Source organism: Athene noctua, chromosome 24 (genome assembly GCF_965140245.1).
Source record: "Athene noctua chromosome 24, bAthNoc1.hap1.1, whole genome shotgun sequence".
In the NCBI taxonomy this organism is placed as follows: domain Eukaryota; kingdom Metazoa; phylum Chordata; class Aves; order Strigiformes; family Strigidae; genus Athene; species Athene noctua.
Genome location: NC_134060.1, coordinates 8,064,279 through 8,082,079, shown reverse-complemented (window position 1 = coordinate 8,082,079; position 17,801 = coordinate 8,064,279). Strand labels below are relative to the sequence as shown.

Genomic DNA, 17,801 nt, shown 5'->3' with positions numbered 1-17,801 from the left:
GGTGGGCTCCGGGTGCCATGGGAGGTGCGAGTTGTGGGATTTTTGTTACCTGGGAGTGGTGAAGTGAGCTGGCTTTGGAAAAGCACTTCATCCCTGTGTACACATCGTGGGGCTGGCTGCTGGACCCAGGCGCTCGTGCTGGGGCAAAACCCACTGTCGTGCTCAGCTCAGTGGCACAGCTGTAGCACTTCTGGGGCCAGGTTGTGCTGTAGGTGTGTGACGGGTGAACTGCCAGGCAGAGTCCGGCAGAGCTAGAAGCCAAATTACTGTCATTTCCCTTTTGCAAGAGGTGTGCAGGTTAGGAAGAAAATCCCTGATGACTTTTGGAAATGCAGATGAATGAAATTGCTTGCAGTAAAGAGAGTAGTTGTGTGACTGGACAAAACACTTTTGACTGGAGAGGAAAAGCTCATCGGCTGGGGAGGGAGTTTAAGTCTTTGCCCAGTGTTTCTTTGCTGTTTGATCTTCAAAGCATCCAGGAGCATCGGCTCTCATCTGGAGGGTGAGGCTAGAAGGATGATCTGGAATAGGTCTTGTAGGACAGAAGCCTTGGTTGCTTCACGGAAAGTTTGCATTTAAAACTATCTGTGAACTACCTGTGAAATCCAAACTCGGAATGCTTTTGGCTCAGATGAAGGAGACAAGGAAAAACACTTGGGCATTTTCAGTTGTTCTGGTTTCCTCTATGTTCTGCTCCCCTCCTCCTTCATGGAGCCCATCTTCTCCCCAGCCATATTCCAGCAATTACTTTTATCCCTGGATAAAAACAGAAATAGATTATGTGGTGACTTAAACGCCACTGCGGTGGGTCTCGGTTGGAGTTGTGTATGTTGTATGAAGCCATGAAGAAAGTCTGAGAGATTTGGGGCTGTTCAGCCTGGAGAAGGGAAGGCTCTGGGGAGACCTTAGAGTGGCCTTTCAGTACGTAAAGGGGGCTTGTATGGAAGATGGAGACATTTTACCAGGGCCTGTAGTGACACGACAAGAGGCAATGGTTTTAAATTGGAAGAGGGTCGATTTAGACTGGACATAAGGAACACATTCCTTGTGATGAGAGTGGTGAGGCCCTGGCACAGGCTGCCCAGAGAAGCTGTGGCTGCCCCCTCCCTGGAAGGGTTCAAGGCCAGGTTGGACGGGGCTTTGGGCAACCTGGGCTAGTGGAAGGAATTGGACCAGATGATCTTTCAGGTCCCTTCCAACCCAAACCATGCTGGGATTCTCTGATCCTATGATTTATGTGCTGTTAATGAATGTCTCGTGCCTGTTTGCAGATGGGAGCTGGGTTGTCTGACCTTGGGTGAGTATTTGGTGAAAGGACCTCAACAGCAATAGCCAGTGTCTCTCTCACAATGTTGGTTTGAGAGAGTGCTGATACTGAGTGTAAATCTCAGGGCAGAACCAAAGCCAGCAAAGTAAACAGCCCAAACCCAAGCCAGGACTTGTGCCAAATGAACGAGATCCTCTCTGCAGCTTTGGGACTCTGCCCAGGGCGCTGGGTGAGGAATGACAGGAACTGAAAAACTGAACCCAAAGCTACACTTCACTGGAATAGGGTAAAAAAAACCCAAAGCAGTCTGATCTTAAATGAAATTTAAAGAGTTTATTTTCCAGCTCTGATTTGAAAGAAGAGGAGCGCAATACATGATGCAGGAGTGAAACGCCTACTTGCTTTTGGTGTAAAGTTCTCCCCTCGCCGGGTCTTTTCCCTTAATGCACATCAGGACTATGAGGTCTTTGTCTATGCCACTTTCCTGGGGTTTTGCCAAACTTCCAGGAAAAGAAGCATTGGTCCTTATTTGTTCTTCAGGTTATTTTTTGCATCCCATGCCATGAGTGCAGCAGAGGCCTTTGTAGGCGCCAAGAATCTGCAAGAGCGAGCAAGAGGGGGCCATGGAGGTCTGGGACAGATGTTGCTTCTAGTTGAAAGTGTTAAAATGGATGAGAAAAATGGGTAAAAAATGGATGAGAAAACCAGCAAAACCAGGGCCTGGGCTGGCATCTTGGTGGCTGCCCAGCTGTGTGCTGGTCTGGTGCTGCTGGAGGGTCCCCTGGGTGACAGCTGAGGACACCACAAGGGGATTTATTCTGTGCCTGGGTCTGTCCTGACAGCATACAAGCTGCTTGCCTTCGAGGAAAGCGGGTGCCTCTCTGCAGGGTCAAGGCAGCTGGAGGTTGCACTGGGGATCCCTGAGGCTGTGTTTAGCCTCTGCAAGTAACCAGTGTCACGTGAGGTCTCAGAGTATTTGGAGGCTGGGAGCTTCCAGAAACTAGAGGGCTAGAAAGGAAAAATTGTCTGCATCTTGTGAATTGTCTTTTGAACATTGTTATCAACGGTTTCATAGTCATGTTCGGCGCTGTCGCTCTCTGTGCCTGGAAGGGAAGGGAGAGCACAGCCTGCGGACCTGCACTGCCACAAACCCCACGTCCCGCCCTGCCCTCCCCACCTCCCTGCTCTGAGCTGCCTCGGGCACGGTGGGGACCGAGGGCTGAGGTGACAGGGGCCTCCCGTGGTGCTGCCACCCCAGTCACCAGCCTCTGGGGCCACAGATGCCCTGTGATCCTGGGGGTGGGGGGTGTTCCGTGGCAGACCGAGAGGTGCTCACTGCGCCGCTGCCCTCGAGGTCAGGCCTTACTGCCCCTTGTGCCATGGTCCCTGTGTGGGACAAGGCGTTGGGGTGGCCTCCCCATGGGTCCCCCTGTTTGTGGGACAAGGAGATGGGGCAGACCCTGTGGGTACCCCCAGCCTGTGGGACGCAGGGGTCAGGCAATCCCCCATGGATTCACCCTGCATCTGGGACAAGGGGATGGGGAGATGCAGCACCCGCAGGGCCCAGCTGGCTGGGGCGCAGCGTCACCAGTTGAGCATCCCTGCGCCAGGTCCACGGGAGGACAGTGCTGGGGAGGTGGTGGCCGGTTAAACACAACCTGCTGATGCTGCTGGGGGGCCCTGTCCTCCTGCCAGGGCAGTGCGTCGCTGGGCTGAGCCCCACGGAGGGGTCAGGGGCCTCACCTGCATCCCGGGGGGGTCCCCGCCAGCCATAGGTGCTGGGTCGAGCCGGGGTCGGGAGCGGCGGCAGTGGAGAAGCCAGGCGGGTTCTCGCTGGCGGGGGGCTGGGGGCCGAGGGGTGCCTTCCCCCCGGGCCTGTCCCTGCCGGCGCCGGCTTGGGGGGCCGCGGGGGTGGCGGGGCCGTGCCGCCGGGCAGCTGGGCCAGCAGCCGGTAGTAGAAGGCCTCGGTCAGCTCCTCCACCCGGGAGCGGCGGGTGCAGGGAGCCGGGGGGTGGACGGGCTCCTCGCTCAGCAGGACAGAGAGGTCCAGCCACCGTGGCGGGATCTCGAAGCCTTCCTCCGGCTCATCACAGAAGCTGCCCACCAGGAAGGGCTGGTCCAGGCGGGCCTCCAGCCGCAGGGCGGGCAGGGTGCCCAGCGTGTCCCGCTCCAGCCCCGGGTCAGGGGCCACCACCCGCACCTCGCAGGGCAGCGCCTGCTGCGCCAGCAGCTCCACCAGCCCGTACTTCTTGCTGTCACACCCCTCCTCCACGAAGCTGCCCCCCAGATCCAGCGGCAGCAGGAGATCCTCGCCTTCCTCCTCCTCCTCCTCCCCGCCATGGCGGTGGCAGAGCAGGTGGGTGCCAGGCCCGTTGCCCCACAGGCCCCGGGCCTCCAGCCGGTCGCCCACGCCGAGCGGGGGCACATCGCGCCCGCGGCCCTCGCAGTCCTGGGTCACCACCACGCGCAGGCACCGGCCGGGCTGCAGGCCGCCCGCCAGCTCCCGCACCCCCGTGAACCGCCGGGGCCGCTGCCGGAACCGGCCCTGGTAGGCGCTGGACAGGAGGAAATGGCGGCTGCTGCCGGGGGCTGAGGCCAGGACCCGCCAGGTGCAGGAGCGGCCATGGAGCTGCAGCTGCTGCCCCCGCTGCAGCCGTGGCACCCAGGAGCTCTCAAAGATGGCGGGGCCGGCCGGGCCCTCCAGGATCCTGGCCTGGGCCGGCAGCGCCTCCTCCATCGCCAGCACCTCGCTCAGCAGCAGCGGCCGGGCGAAGTGGACGTGCTGCGCCTCCTCCGTGACATCTTCCACGTCCACCTCCAGCGAGGAGGGGATCTTCACCACATCACGACGCACTGCGGGGACAGAGCTGCCCTGACCCCATGCTCAGCCTCTCACCAGCCCCATGTGTGAGAGGACCCCCGCCTCACCCCCCCCTCCCCACAGCTGCAGCCACCCACGCCACGTGTGTCGGGGTCCCAGCACCAAACTAGTGTGTGCTCCCAGCTCCGCAGCACCCCCATCCCCACCCCACAGCACCCCTGCCCTGGCTGCACGGCCCCAACCCTCTGTGCCGCAACCCCAAGCCCGCGGCATCCCAGCCCTGACCTGGCGGCACCCTGTCCCAACCGCTCAGCACCCCACCCTGACCCCGCAGCACCCCGCCTGCCCCGCGCGGACTCACAGTGCATGACCGCGTGCACCTCATAGACGGGGTGCAGGAGCAGGGCCCGGGGGCCGATGGCGTGGCACAGCAGGGGCTGGGGCCACCTGTCCCACTGCCCCAGCACCTGGTGCAGCGTCAGGCCCCGCTGCCTGCCGCCCTGCAGCAAGGGTCCCTGCGGTGTCAGGCGTGGCGCTGGGGCTGGGGCAGGCTGGAAAAGACCTGGGGAACAATGAGGATGAGCCCATGAGGTCTGCAAAGGTCACCCTGGGGAGGAGGGCACCCCGTGGGGTGTGGGCTGGGGCAGGGCAGCCCCACTCACCCTTAAATGTTGGTGGCAGCTCTGTTGTCTGCCCTGTCTCCGTGTCCTCACAAACGACCTTCTGCAGTGCCACGGCCGTGACTTTCAGCAGGTCACCCGTCGACAAGCAGCATTCGTTGCCTGAGATCTCATACACGGACCCTGCAGGGTGAGGAGGGAATTTCCTCAAAGAAAATGCCTCTACCAGCATCACACTGAAACACAGAATGCTTTGGGTTGGAAACGACCTTTAAAAATCACCTAGTCCAACCCCTCCATCACGGACAGAGACATCTTTCAGTAGATCAGGTTGCTTCACATCCCATTGAACCTGACATTGAACCCTTCCAGTGATGGGGCATCCATAACCTCCCTAGGCAACCTGTTCCAGCGCCCCACTACCCTCTGTAAGCAGTCCTTCACTGCTTCCTCAGAATACCTGCGGGTGGTTGGTGCTCTTGTCCAGCACTTGGACTGACAAGACAAGAAGCCATTGGCACAAGCTGAAGCACACACAAAACTTCCTCTGAACCTAAGAAAACATTTTTTTACTGTGATGATGGTCAAGCACTGGGATGGGTTGCCCAGAGAGGCTGTGGAGTCTCCATCACTGGAGATACTCAAACCCCAGCTGGACAAAGTCCTGAGCAACCAGTTCCTGCTGGCCCGGCTTGAGCTGGGGGTTGGCCTGGATGATCTCTGGAGGCCCCTGCCAACCTCAGTGATTTAGGGATTCCCATCACAGGCAGTCATGATATGTGCCATTAGCAAATACCAGATACATAGTGGGAGTCCCTCTGCTTGGCCAGCTGTGATGAGGTCCCCAGGGCAGTGGGGAGGGGGCTGAGCTGTGGCCTGGCCCTGGCCACAGGCTTGTCCTTTCTGGGATGTAAGCCAAGCCCGGGTGTCCTGGCATTCACGGGTGCAGGGATGTCCCTGAGAGAACCCCAGTCCCTGTGGCTGTGGGGGTCCATGGGGAGCACCAACCCCTGGGACTGCAGAAGGGGGCCGTGAGATGGGGATGGAGAGTGCAGGGGAAAGAGGACAGCTCTTCGGGGAGGGGTAGAGCTGGTCTGTGGGCTCAGCAGCGGGCAGAGGTGGGGCTGGCGCAGATTAACCCAGTGCGTGGGGCAAGCTGGTGCCATTGGCCATGAGGGGAAGATATTGGTTTAGGGCCCTGGCACACACAGCTGCCCTGGCGGGTCTGGGCAGGACAGATGGAGCCAAGGCTGGATATGCAACGAGAGATGGGCTGGATATTGCCACCCGAGCTGTGGAGGGACGGACACTGCTGCAGGCACGGCCACACCACTGACCATCGCTCGCCTGTGGAGCACAGGTGGGAACAGTGGGTGGGACTGGCTGGGAGAGTGCCTATCCCCCAGGAGCAGGGGGAACTAAATAGTGGAAATAAATGTGAAAAAAGAAACCAAGAGTGTTGGACAGGGGGAGGTGGATGAAAGCCAGGAAGTTACATAAAGTATTGCGTGTTGTGTAAGCCCCAGTTCCCCTCCTCCAGCACCCCTGTGCCCTGCCACACTGTGCCCCGGGAACAGCATCAAGAGCATGGTCTGAAGAGGGAGGAAACACAGAGCCAGGCTGCGCTGCCCAGAGCACAGAGATGCTTCACATGCTGGGTGCAGAGACTTGGTTAACGCCACACACACGAGACAGCTGGCCCCCTCAGCTGGCAGCAAGACACACAGACACGCGTGGCTGTGGATGTTCTGTGCAGGACCTCCAAGCGCTCCTCAGCTCCACCACAGCACCAAGCCAGGGCAGTTTTGCAACACAAAGCAGAATCAAGAACGTAGAGGAGGTGAGGAGTGTGCAGCTGGGAGAGGATCCTGAGAAGTGGCCAAGACCAACAGCAGTTTTGTCTAACATCTTGGGGACCCACCCCAATTTTTCACAGAAACACACAATTGCCTCAGTTGGAAAAGCCCTTGAAGCTCCTCCAGCCCAACCATGACCCTCACCCTGACCGTTCCCAACTCCCCCAGATCCCTCAGCGCTGGCTCAGCCCGACTCTTCAACCCCTCCAGGGATCCCGGGGACTCCCCCCTGCCCTGGGCAGCCCATTCCAACGCCCAACAGCCCCTTCTGCACAGAAATCCTTCCTCAGAGCCAGCCTGACCCTGCCCTGGGCAGCTTGAGGCCATTCCCTCTTGTCCTATCGCTTATTACTTGGTTAAAGAGACTCATCCTCAGTTCTCTGCAACCTTTTGCGAAGAAAAAGACAGAAGCAGTAAGATCTTCAGTAATGGCAGGAAATCCAGAAGTGTTCAAGAAGTATCATCAATGCAGATGGCACATGTGAAGGGTGCAACACCGATTCATCCCCAGGGCCCTCTGATCTGTCTGCTATGTCCAGCACTGTTCACCAGCAGCCAAGGGAACACACAACCAGGACACTGGCTGAGGGGAATTTGTTGGACTGATGCTTATTTCTAAGGAATCAGGAATACCTGGAAGCTTGTACAGCCCATGTTCTGGAAAGCTTCCAGTGCTGGTAACAGTGGAGGGGTCATAACAGGGGAGAAAAGCAGCACAGAAGAGAACAACAGGAACAGCTGGAGGCTGAACTGATGTAACTCAGATGAGAAATGCAGCAGGAAAGATTCGGTGCTTTGATCACTCTGCAAAAGGCCTGAGGTACATGTACCTTTCCTGGAGCTCGAGCCTTTCCTGGAGCAGGAGCTCCTCAGGTTACACTACCACATCACGATACCCTTCAACACAAGCAGTGCCTCCTTCTGCTCTTAAATCTCTGTATTCATTGTGCTGCTACTAAACCTTTTGTGCAGCCCCAAATTTCTACCCTCACTGGGATGAACTCATGACAACCCCCTCGCTATGTAAAGAAGCTCCCTCAGCCTACCAGCAACTGCTAAACAAATTAACTGCTGCTGTTGGAACGGGAGCATCTTTACTTGCTTAGTAACATTACGATGTGATTAAGGCCACCAGAAGTCTTTGGGAATGCTAAACATTCACCCCAGCTGAGCTGAGGAGAAGCAGCCCAACCACTTCTCCTGCCCTTCAAAAGCCAGTGTAACCTAAACAGATGCTACAAAAGTCTTGATGGTCATTGCCACAGTGGTGTTGCCAGGATCCTGCTCTGCATTCCCAATACTTGTGGGAGCCCTGGAAATCAAGCAAAAGCACTTGCTAATTTCTGGTTCCATTTAATTACCAACATTGCCACCAGCTGAGGAAGCCGTGTTGGTGAAGGCTTCTCCTGGACTTAAGATGTCTCCGGGGACAGAGCCCAGGAGGGAGTAGAGAGGTCAGACCAGGCTGCTCTGTGTGCCCTCGCTGGACTCCTTGCACTGGGGCCAGGGGCGATGCCATCCCACCTTCCCCCCGCCACCGAGTGTGTGGCTCCATCCCTGCCAGACCCACTTAGTAGTTCACTACCCAGGACGAGAGTTGTGCATGAAGTGCAGGACCAGCTTGGATGGTTTTTGGTGCCCCACCACTTTCCTAGCAGCATGACTGAGTGCACTCGAGCACTCAGCTGGGTGGGACTGGATGTAGAAGGTTTTCCACAGGAAGCTGTGCCTCAGGCACCAGTGTCTCTACCTGGGCGCAGGCACCCGGTGGCAGGGGACCGGCTGTCTTCAGGGTGGGAGGGGCAGCCCAGGCTGCAGTGGCAGGGGGAGGTGGCACAGCCCTGGGCACCCTTTGGAGGAACCGAGCACTCACCTTGGAAGTAGACACCAGAGCAAATCCTGATGATGCGGGGCAGGGTGGCAGGGTCCAGGGAGCAGATGTATTCCTGGAGGGACAGGGGGTCCATGGCCATGCCGCTGGGTACTCCGGGACACTCTGAAGAGAGGGGAACTGTGTGGTGAGAGGCTCTGAACTCTGCTTTCACTTCTGCCTGCCTTTTGCTTCTGCTTCTAGCAGTGGTAAGTTCCCTCTCTGGACATAGACCCACGCTGCTGGCAGCTCTCCAGCCTGCACAGACTGATCGATGCACTGCTGGGACAAGCCTCTTCCTGCCCCTATCACCATGGTATACTTGGTGTACCCCTGTCCTGGTCCTGGTGGTGCTGCTGGTGCTGAAGGTGGGTGAAGGCAAGGATGCCCCAGCTCTGCCATGGTGCTATACTGGCTGGGCTGATGCTCCAGCCTGTCCTAGCCAGGCCAATGCTCCAGCTTGTCCTACTCAGCCCGATGTTCCAGCCTGTCCCACACAGGCTGTCCCATCACCATCTCCTGCCTGCCAGCCTGCCCTGTGCCTCTGCATCTTGGACCAGACAGAGTGATGGTGCCGTGGAGCTGAGGGCAGGGCTCGGTGGCCCACGCCAGAGAAAGCGAGGGGCTGTGTCCAGAGAGCCCTCACCCCTTACAAACACACTGCTCAGCTCTGGGCATTCAGAGCCCACCTGCCCCTGGCACAAACACCCCGTGCATCGTGCCCTGGCGTGTTCAGTGTGCGGAGGAGAGTGGGAGTCAACGGGTCCGGACTGTGTCACCACGGCACCATCAGCCCGGGAAAGGCAGAGCCGAATGCCCACACCTCCAGGACAGGCAGCAGCACCTGCCCCACTCTCCCGCAGATGGGCCCCTCCTTCGCCCGAGCAGCTGAGCACAGTCCCCGTGGCTGCCAACCCCACAGGCTGTCAGGCTGGAAATGGCCCTTCTGAGAGCTGCTGCTGAGCTGCATCTTTGTAAGGACTTTCCTTTCATTTGCCCTATGAATCAAACCAAAGCTGCAGGCTAGGAGTGGGATGGGACTTAATGTAGAAATGAAACTTGAAGAATGGTATTTTTAAGTAGATGATGCAGAAAAAGAGGTCTTTCTGCTTTGACTCCAGCTGTGGAAGTCAGCCGTGTTAATGTGAATTTGTTTCCTGTTAGTCAGCACAGGATGCAGCAATCTGAGGGACAGAGAGTGCCCCTGCCCCAGCAATTCCAGCATGCCACTGAGTCCCCTCTCTGCCGCACACAGAGCCCAGCCGGGGTGTCACAGCAGCAGGGATGTCTTGTCTGGAGGACTTCAGGCCAAACTGGCACTTGGAGCTGGACTATCCTTGGCACCTGAGCAAGTCAGATGTGTCAAGGTCTTGACAGCCAACAAGGGAGGGACCTTCCACTCTCTGATGATCTGTCAAAGGGCTGCACCACCCTCCCAGAGAAGATATTTTCCTAATGCTCAGCCTTGCATCTCTGACACTGTGTGTGGCCATTGGCCCTCTCTTGTCTGCCATTGCTGCGAAAAGTTTGACTCTACTGTCAGCAAAACTGTTCTTCCAGTGGTTGTGGGCTGCTATGAGATCGCCCTTCTCCTCTTCAGACAAAACCAGCCCGGATCCTATAAACACTCCTTGTAGGTTGGGTGCCCAGCCCCATGACCATCTCGGTTGCCCTTTGGAGGTCCCTCTCCCACATCTCTCTTCTTAAACTCGGCATTCAGCACTGGGCCTGCTATCCCAGCACAGGCAGGCAACAGGGACAACTTCCCTTGATCCGAGAGCCACGATCTGCTCTCAGTCCAACACATGGTTTGCCCCCTTCCCAGCAAGAGAACAGGGGTGGGGTTGCACATTTAAGACTGAGGATATAAGGGAAAAGACGTGGGAACTGCTACATACCAGCCTCCTCTGGGGGCTGTTCCCAGCAGGACAGGCTGGCCCCGCAGGCAGGTTGGCAGAGGTTGTGTCTGTGCTGATGGGACATTGCACAATTTACAGCTGGGCAGTGGCACACAAACCCCTGCAGAACTAGAGGAATGAAGTTGAAGTGGGTGGAAGAGCCCAAGCAGCAGAAGTTTAGATGCCATCAGCTTGATCATCATGAAATGGGAATGGGACACAGTGCCTGGGAGAAATATCCTTTGTACCAATAGCTGGGTGGAAGAAAGTGTATTTTATTGTATCAAACACTGTCAAGATCCCTGAAGGGCAGGACCAGACTAACCCTGGGTGGTCAGGAAACTCTCAATATAGTATAACAGAAGCTCCCAAACCTGCATAGATAGTCCCTCCAGGGGTGTTTTGCTGCTCTAAGACAGAGCCCAGTCAGGAGATGAACAGATGTGCTGCTCTGGAAATCACAGGGTAAGTGGAAGCGCCAACAGCAAAGGTCTCTGCACACCAAGTATCTATTCCTCCATTCCTAAAGAGGCACTAAAGAACCAGCCACATGCCTGGACAGTCTGAAACCCCAGTGGCAAGGCTGAGTCCAGGGCTCTCTGCAGGGAGAGGTGTCTGGTGGGCACCCCTGCACACCTGGGCATGGATTCTGGTACAGCTGAAACCTACGTTCACAGCTGCAGGAAGAGCAGCTGCTGATGTGCTGGTCTGATTCTGTGATTCTGTAATTAAAACAGAAGAGCCTGGCCACAGCCACCCCTGCACACCTGTGCTCTGCTCCCCATCAGGAGAAAATGGGATGAAGACGGGACAGAAGGAATTAGTTTGAATACCAGTCATAGAAAAACATGTCTAAAAATGAGGTCACTTCAGGAACCAGAAATGCACAGTGGCCTTAACTGAAGAGCTCAGCAGCTCATGGTTCAGCATGTAACAAGCTGATTGTCGCTGAAGATACCAAAGACTCTGCTGAGGTTTCCTCCCAGGGACGTGTGATAACCTAACACCCAGCAGAGCTGACGCAGAGGAAAGACCCGGCCCTACTGCCACTTCCCGGAGCTCTGCTCATTAACACGTTTCTGGGATGCTGCTGCCTGCTGCCGCTCTGGTAGCCCCCGACTCCCAGGGCAGGTGAGGGATAGAAACGTGCTCAAGGGGGATGCTGATCCCCCCCCAGAGCGGGGCTGTGAAAGGGCAGCTGAGGACCCAGCGAGCAAACCTCTGCGGGAACTCTGGAAAAGAAAAAGGGCTCATGGAGGCGTCCAAGCCCTGGCCACAGACCAGTGAGTGCAGCCATGGAGAGCAATCCTGGTCAGCTCAGAGGCCCCCTGGCTCTTGCCTGAAGGCTTCTCCAGGCTCCAGAGCTTGGCCACAGCAAGTCAGAGCCAAGGACGCAGCAGCATCTCTTCAGGGATGGGGAAGCGCTGCAAGGACAAGGAAGTGAGGAGAGGCAGAGACACGTTTGAAACAGCTCATACAGGCCATTGGCCCGAGCAGCTCTGCTCCGAGGCCAGTGATGCCTGTTTTCCCCTCCTGGTAGCTTGGTCTTGAGCCTGGTTTCACCAGGGGGGGGGTGGAGGAGGCTGCTGTCACGTATATCAGACCTGTGAGGTTTGGGATGCCTCTGGGAACAACAGAGCAGCTGTAGGAGGAAAAGGCAGCAAACCTGTCAGGGCTCCATCGTCCCAAACAGCTGAAGCCTGGAGCTGAATAAATGGGTGGAACGTTTTCACTTCCTCCTGCTCAGTACCAGGGTGGTGCCCACCTGCCTGCTTTGCCTGCGTGGGGAGGGCCAGGCCAGACACCGTGGGGCCCTCACCACCGCTGCTTTATTTCACACACTAATCGAAACCAGCCCATCCGCTTCCACAAACAGCCCTCGCTTCCCCACAGTGAGCCAGCACTGCGCAGGGCCTCAGAAGACCATTCTTTCCCATAGCAGAATTTCCACATCTGCCACCCAGGGCCTGGTATCGGGACGGCTTAGGGTCAGGCTAGAAACACGGTCCCTGGACTGAAGGTCCTTCTTTGTGAGCACTGTCTTCACCTCTTCAAGGTCAAATTCAGAGGTGAACCTGACCAGCAACTGCCCCCTTGAGAGGGGTCCCCTGTGACAGCAGGGCAGCATACAGAGATGCTCCAACTCAGCAGCATGTGTAGTGTAAGAAATCAGAGCACCCAGGAAGCAGGAGCCAGCTCATTGCCAAGGCCAAGAGAGGGAACGTCAGCAGCAAGTGCAGGGTCACATACAGCACACGATACTGTCCGTGCTCACCTGCTGAAGCTCACGGGTGCTTCCCTGCCATTCACTGCCCAGCCCTGGGGTGCTAACCCAGCATCACGCCCCGCTACACCAGATGTGCCCTCACGCTCTCCAAGGTCAGTGTCTGATACAGGACCCATCCCAGACGCTATTTCCCGCAAACAGATCCTCTCCTCCTACTTCAGGCAATCATGTGGAGCACAGCAAACGGTGGTGGGTGAGCCCAGACCCATGTGTGGTTTTGTGGAGGCTCTAACAGGGGTGAGGATGGTTGGGAATAGGAACAGGAGACTTGCAGCAGAGGAAGTTGCCACTTTCTGCCTCATGCAGTCAGCCAGGAAACAACGCAATTGCTTCCCCCTCCAGTTGTGCATTTCCCTGAGCAGAACACACTCACTGTTAACACCGTGGACAATTATAGGTGAAAAATATGCTGGAAATGGTTTGCAAAACTTCAAATGCTGCACTAGTGTACTGGGTCTGGCTGAACTGGAATCGGTTTTCCCCTATAGCAGCCCTCACGGTGCTGTGGTTTATGCTGGGAGCTGCAGGGTGTTGGCAGCACCCTGGTGTGGTGGCTGCTGCTGAGCAGTGCTCACACAGCACCAAGGCTCCTTCCGACATTTCCCCCCAGTGGGACGGGGTGGGCAAGATCTCGGGAGGGGACACAGCCAGGACAGCTGACCCAAACCGACCCAAGGGATATTCCAGACCCTGTGACGTCTGCTCAGTATAAAGCTGGGAGAAAGGAGGAAGGGGGTGGGGTCACCCTTGGTCCTCCGAGGCAACCACCCCGCATATTGGAGCCCCGATCCTGAGAAGGCCCCACAGCGCCTCTCCATGGGAAGTAGAGAATAAATCTGTTTGCTTTTGCTTCCGCGCACGGACTTTTGCTTTGCTTTGCTTATATTAAAACTGCTTTTGTTTCATCCACAAGGGTTAGTTTATCTTCTTTCCCCTCTTTACCCTGTTGAGAAAACAAAGGGGGGGGGGGGGGGGGGGAGTGATAGAGCGACTTGGTGGATACCTGGCATTTAGCCAGAGTCAAACCATCACAACTAGGTATCAGTGAAGGTCTTGACTAGGATTCTGTTCAGCAGTGAGCAACTGTAAACCTGCATCTTAGTACAACTGGTTGTGTTCTGCACACTGAGTAACTGAGATAAAGTTATTAAGAGGTAACAAGGAAAACATAAACCCTAACAGAGGGGCCCAGTGATATCAAATAAGGAAAAACTGCTGGCCACGAACTGCTACTAGTCAGGGGTCTATTATCAGTTCCACACAGTTGCCTTTTGTAAAAGACAGGCTGGGCACAAATATCCCTTTTACCAGAGACTGGTTATTACTGAAATTGGTTATTTCTGCACACCATTGCCCCACATAACCCAAGAGGAAGCCAGGAGCACACAGCACACAGCAAGCAGTTCATGTAAGTCACATGAAATTTTTGTGTTTCTAGGCTGATGACTAAGCATAACAAAGGAAGACAAACAAGTACTGCATGTAAAGCAGAGCTCTCTACAGTGTAAGAGCTCTTCAGCGCTGTCTCCTGGCACAGAGGAGGCCGCTGGAGAGACGTTCTGCATCGTTTCAGTTGTCACTGAGCTCGCTGGCAGATCCTGTGTGCAGCATCTCCCAGGGGCATTTACAGTGGGTCAGTGCAAAGGGCTTTCTGGCTGCTGGTGCTGGCAGGGGACAGATGCGCTTTACACCACAATAACGGTCACTGAAGCAGTGGTTCTGTCTTCTCCAGGTAGGACTGGTCAATTGTCTCCAGAGTCCTGCATTTCTCTTGCAAAGATTCAAAGCACCCTACAAGCCACCTCCCTGCTGCTCACCATGGGCTGCACCGTGTATCAGGTGGAGATGACAGCTCTGGGTGCTACTGAAACCCTGCCTGAGCCCTGGGAAAATCCCTCTGCTGTGCTGGGCCCTCACCAGCGCTTCAGAATCTGCACTGAAGCAGCCAGCCAAGCTCTCTGCCCTCAGACACAGCCCCTGTGAGCACAGGGCCCCCCCCACCCCTGGGCATAGGGCTGTCAGCTGCCCTGCTGCCCCACCAGTCCCCACTGCAGATGCTCAGGGAGACACAAAGGGATGTTCTGTCACAGCCCCTGCTGCTCAGATAAAGCTACTGGGAAAACACACCACTGGTTTCCTATCTCACCCATGGGGTACCATTCCATCCCATACAACATCACAGATTTTATTACCATTTCTAGTTTTCAGACTTCTCATGTGACATTCATTTTCTTACTCTGCCCATTTTAGCCACTACCTTGGCCGCTGGACAGCATTCCCAGGCTCAGAGAGGCAAGATGTTTAGCTTTCAGAACCCTTTATTGTACCAGTCCTGCTATCCACAGGATTTAATCCCCATTTTCTTCATGTGGCATGGCTGGAAGAAAGGTTAAGTGAAGCAGAGACACAGAAACAGAAACACTCAGGGACAGGCAGATGATCTCTGTGCTGCAGGACAGAGAAAAGCTCCCACAGAGAAGTCAGGAATAAGCCTTGAACAGGTCAGCTTCAGGTCATGGGGATGAAAATCACACCAATAATGAGCATCTCTCTACCTGCTCTTCTGGTGTCCAAACTCAACTGGGGAAAACAGAAAGATTGCCTGAAGAAACTGCCTTGCAGGGCATCAGACAGACACCTGGAGTTTCCACAGGTTTTAGGCATCCCCAAGTCACAGTGCACTGCTTGTCAAAGTCCTAAACTTTGCTGCTGTTTGGCTGCAGCTGGGGGCCTGAGGTTACAACATGCAGGAGGTCAGAGCTCCTTAAACAGATGCAGGGACCGTGATCCTACAAGCAGGGCCTCAGACAGACGAGCACAGAAGATACATGAAGTCAAGGGAGCACACCAGCTGCTAGGATCCAAGGAAAACCAGCCTGACACATCCACACCTTAAAGGTCTGTATCACCCCCTGCAGGGGAGCACAAACCTCTGACCTGTCAACAAGCAAGAATTTTCAGAGCTACCTGAGGCATCCAAGTTGAAGCAGGCAGTAGAACCGCTGCTTAAACAGTCCACTTCCTGGCTTTTCCTCATCTTCACCAAACCCTGAAATTGTTATCAAAGTAACAGCACTCTGGTAAGCCTAGATGGGAGAGGTTAATAGAGAACAAGCTCCTGGTAGCTCTTCAAGTTATAAAAAATACTTTTACAAAGGCATGGGAGAAAATTGGTTGCACCTCCTTTCAGAAAGGTCTTGCCCTGGGGTGATATGGGCATAAGCACACCACTGCTCACCCACCAGAAGAAATGCTGCTTCCATTTGCTCTAGGCTCAAGCAAGACAAGGCCTCTTTGACATATCTAGAAATAGTTGGGGAACCCCAGACCAGAAACGACCCATTGCAGCCAAGAATTGAGTCAGAAGAGCCATGAATGGAGTTGCTAGGTTAGCCCAGTATTACTGGCCAGCTGCTGAAAGGCCAGCACACGCAGGCAGCTGCCCATCTGGGGGCCTTTGCAAGGTGACAGTAAAACTTGGGCCATGGCAACATGTGTCAGAATGACTAGGGCAGTACTTATGCTCTAGTATTTAAGACTGCCTCCTCCTCCAACATTCTGCAAACGTGACTGCAACCTTTGCACAGATGCATGCCAGAATACGAGAAGGCAGCTCTGGACAAGAGGGTGGACAGCAAAGGTTCAGGCTCTACAGCTGCTTCTCCCTTAAAGCTTCTCTGAAGACGACATCTGCTCTGAGAAATTTGTAAGAAGTAAAAGACAAGACTGAATCAACCACCAATGCTGCTGGCAAGCCAGGCAGGGCCTCTGAGGGAGGCAGGGAAAGCACCATGGGTAGTCTCGGGCACTAATGTGATGCTGGTATGTGAGGTACCTCTTCCTGCTTCAGTGGTTATGGGACCTTCAGGGAAAGCTGATTTAGAAAACTGATCCAAACCACACGATTGTCTGTCCTGAACTCCTTACAATCTTACTTCACACCCCCTGTCCTGCACTAGCATTCCTGTCCCCTCACCAAGCTGGCAGGTCCCAGTGACACCACACGGCTCATCTGAGGAGCTGTTCCTGGTGGTGAGCAGAAGTTAAAGCAGAAACAATTTTCACCCTTTACCTACCACTGCCAGATTAAGACGGAGGTTTGAGATCAAAGCACCTACAAGTTACCTGACTCTATTAGCCTGCTTTTGGAAGAAATGACTGAACAGCATCTGACCTCTGAGCCAGTAACAGCCATTACACACCAGTTCTCTGGCTTGCCCTAAGCCATGTCTTCCAGTCCAACCCTCCACTGTGGTCTTTCCCCATGCCATGGAGTGTTGCAAAGCACTTGGTATAATTGCATGAGGGCACACTCCAGCTGGCACACTCACCTGTTCTGTGCTGGAGGCTATCCCTGCTCTCCTAAAAGGCCCCAGGGAAAAGACACCTCCTTGCCAAGAAGACATTCTTTCAGGCATGTTGTCACAGGGTCTATCTTAGTCCACAAAACACTGGGAATAGAACAACTTTGCTCAGCTCATGACTAGCTCCAGGGATGCCTGCTGGGTGCTGCATTCTTGTATTTCAAAATCAAAAGAGAGGAGAGGGGTTATAATGACACTCCAGTGAATGCTGCAAGGACAGATGTTCCTGGAAAACACTGCCTTTATTCTTTGGCTCAATCATTTATTCAGCTGCAAACTCTTCACCACTTCTTCATTCAGATCTCTGCATTCCACATTGCAGTGTGTTTTAGATTATCATGCAGGTTGATTCCTTTTTAATACTTCCTTTAATATAGGAAATGAACTGCTAACCACACCAACACTTAAAACATCCTAACACGAAGTTAACTACTTAACCTGTACCAACTATTTCTACCTACAGCAGCTTGCACATGAATTGTGAAGATTCGGCCTTCTGCTGGCACACAGAAAAATGTAACTACTCCAGCTGCTTAATTGCTGGATTGAGAAGAAATATTAAACCATAGCCTAAATATCAATAAATTGATCAAAGCTTGGGAATCCCTTTCAACGCTACACTGCAGGCACCAGAGTCATCTTTAACCAGTCCCCAGTTCACTGTTTTTCACTACAGCTCCCCCAGTGAGCCCAGGACAAGCTCCAGACACAGCGTGTCTCTGTCAGAGGCAGCAAGCCGGGCAATGAGAGGAGCAAAGTTGGGCTCTAAAGTGCAACTTTTGCAGAGAGAGGATTATGCCAGAACCAGATAAAATTTC

General features: G+C 55.0%; 1 protein-coding gene across 1 annotated transcript; it reads right to left on the bottom strand.

The window, feature by feature from the left end:
• Positions 1-2,275: 2,275 nt before the first annotated feature.
• THEMIS2 (thymocyte selection associated family member 2) lies at positions 2,276-8,546 on the bottom strand. Its single transcript, XM_074925850.1, has 5 exons — positions 8,438-8,546; positions 4,751-4,891; positions 4,450-4,650; positions 3,011-4,120; positions 2,276-2,370 (listed from the first exon to the last, which is right to left on the bottom strand). Exons 1-5 carry the CDS (start codon positions 8,535-8,537, stop codon positions 2,276-2,278), a joined length of 1,647 nt encoding a protein of 548 aa, XP_074781951.1. The 5' UTR covers positions 8,538-8,546.
• Positions 8,547-17,801: the final 9,255 nt, after the last annotated feature.

Bases quoted from the DNA above. Each gene is read 5' to 3' on its own strand.
- THEMIS2 (XM_074925850.1), bottom strand. From the start codon at position 8,537: ATGGCCATGGACCCCCTGTCCCTCCAGGAATACATCTGCTCCCTGGAC. The intron at 4,892-8,437 runs GTGAGTGCTCGG...CTCACCCTGCAG, and splicing joins CTCTGGTGTCTACTTCCAAG to GGTCCGTGTATGAGATCTCA. The intron at 4,651-4,750 runs GTGAGTGGGGCT...ATTGTTCCCCAG, and splicing joins GCTGCCACCAACATTTAAGG to GTCTTTTCCAGCCTGCCCCA.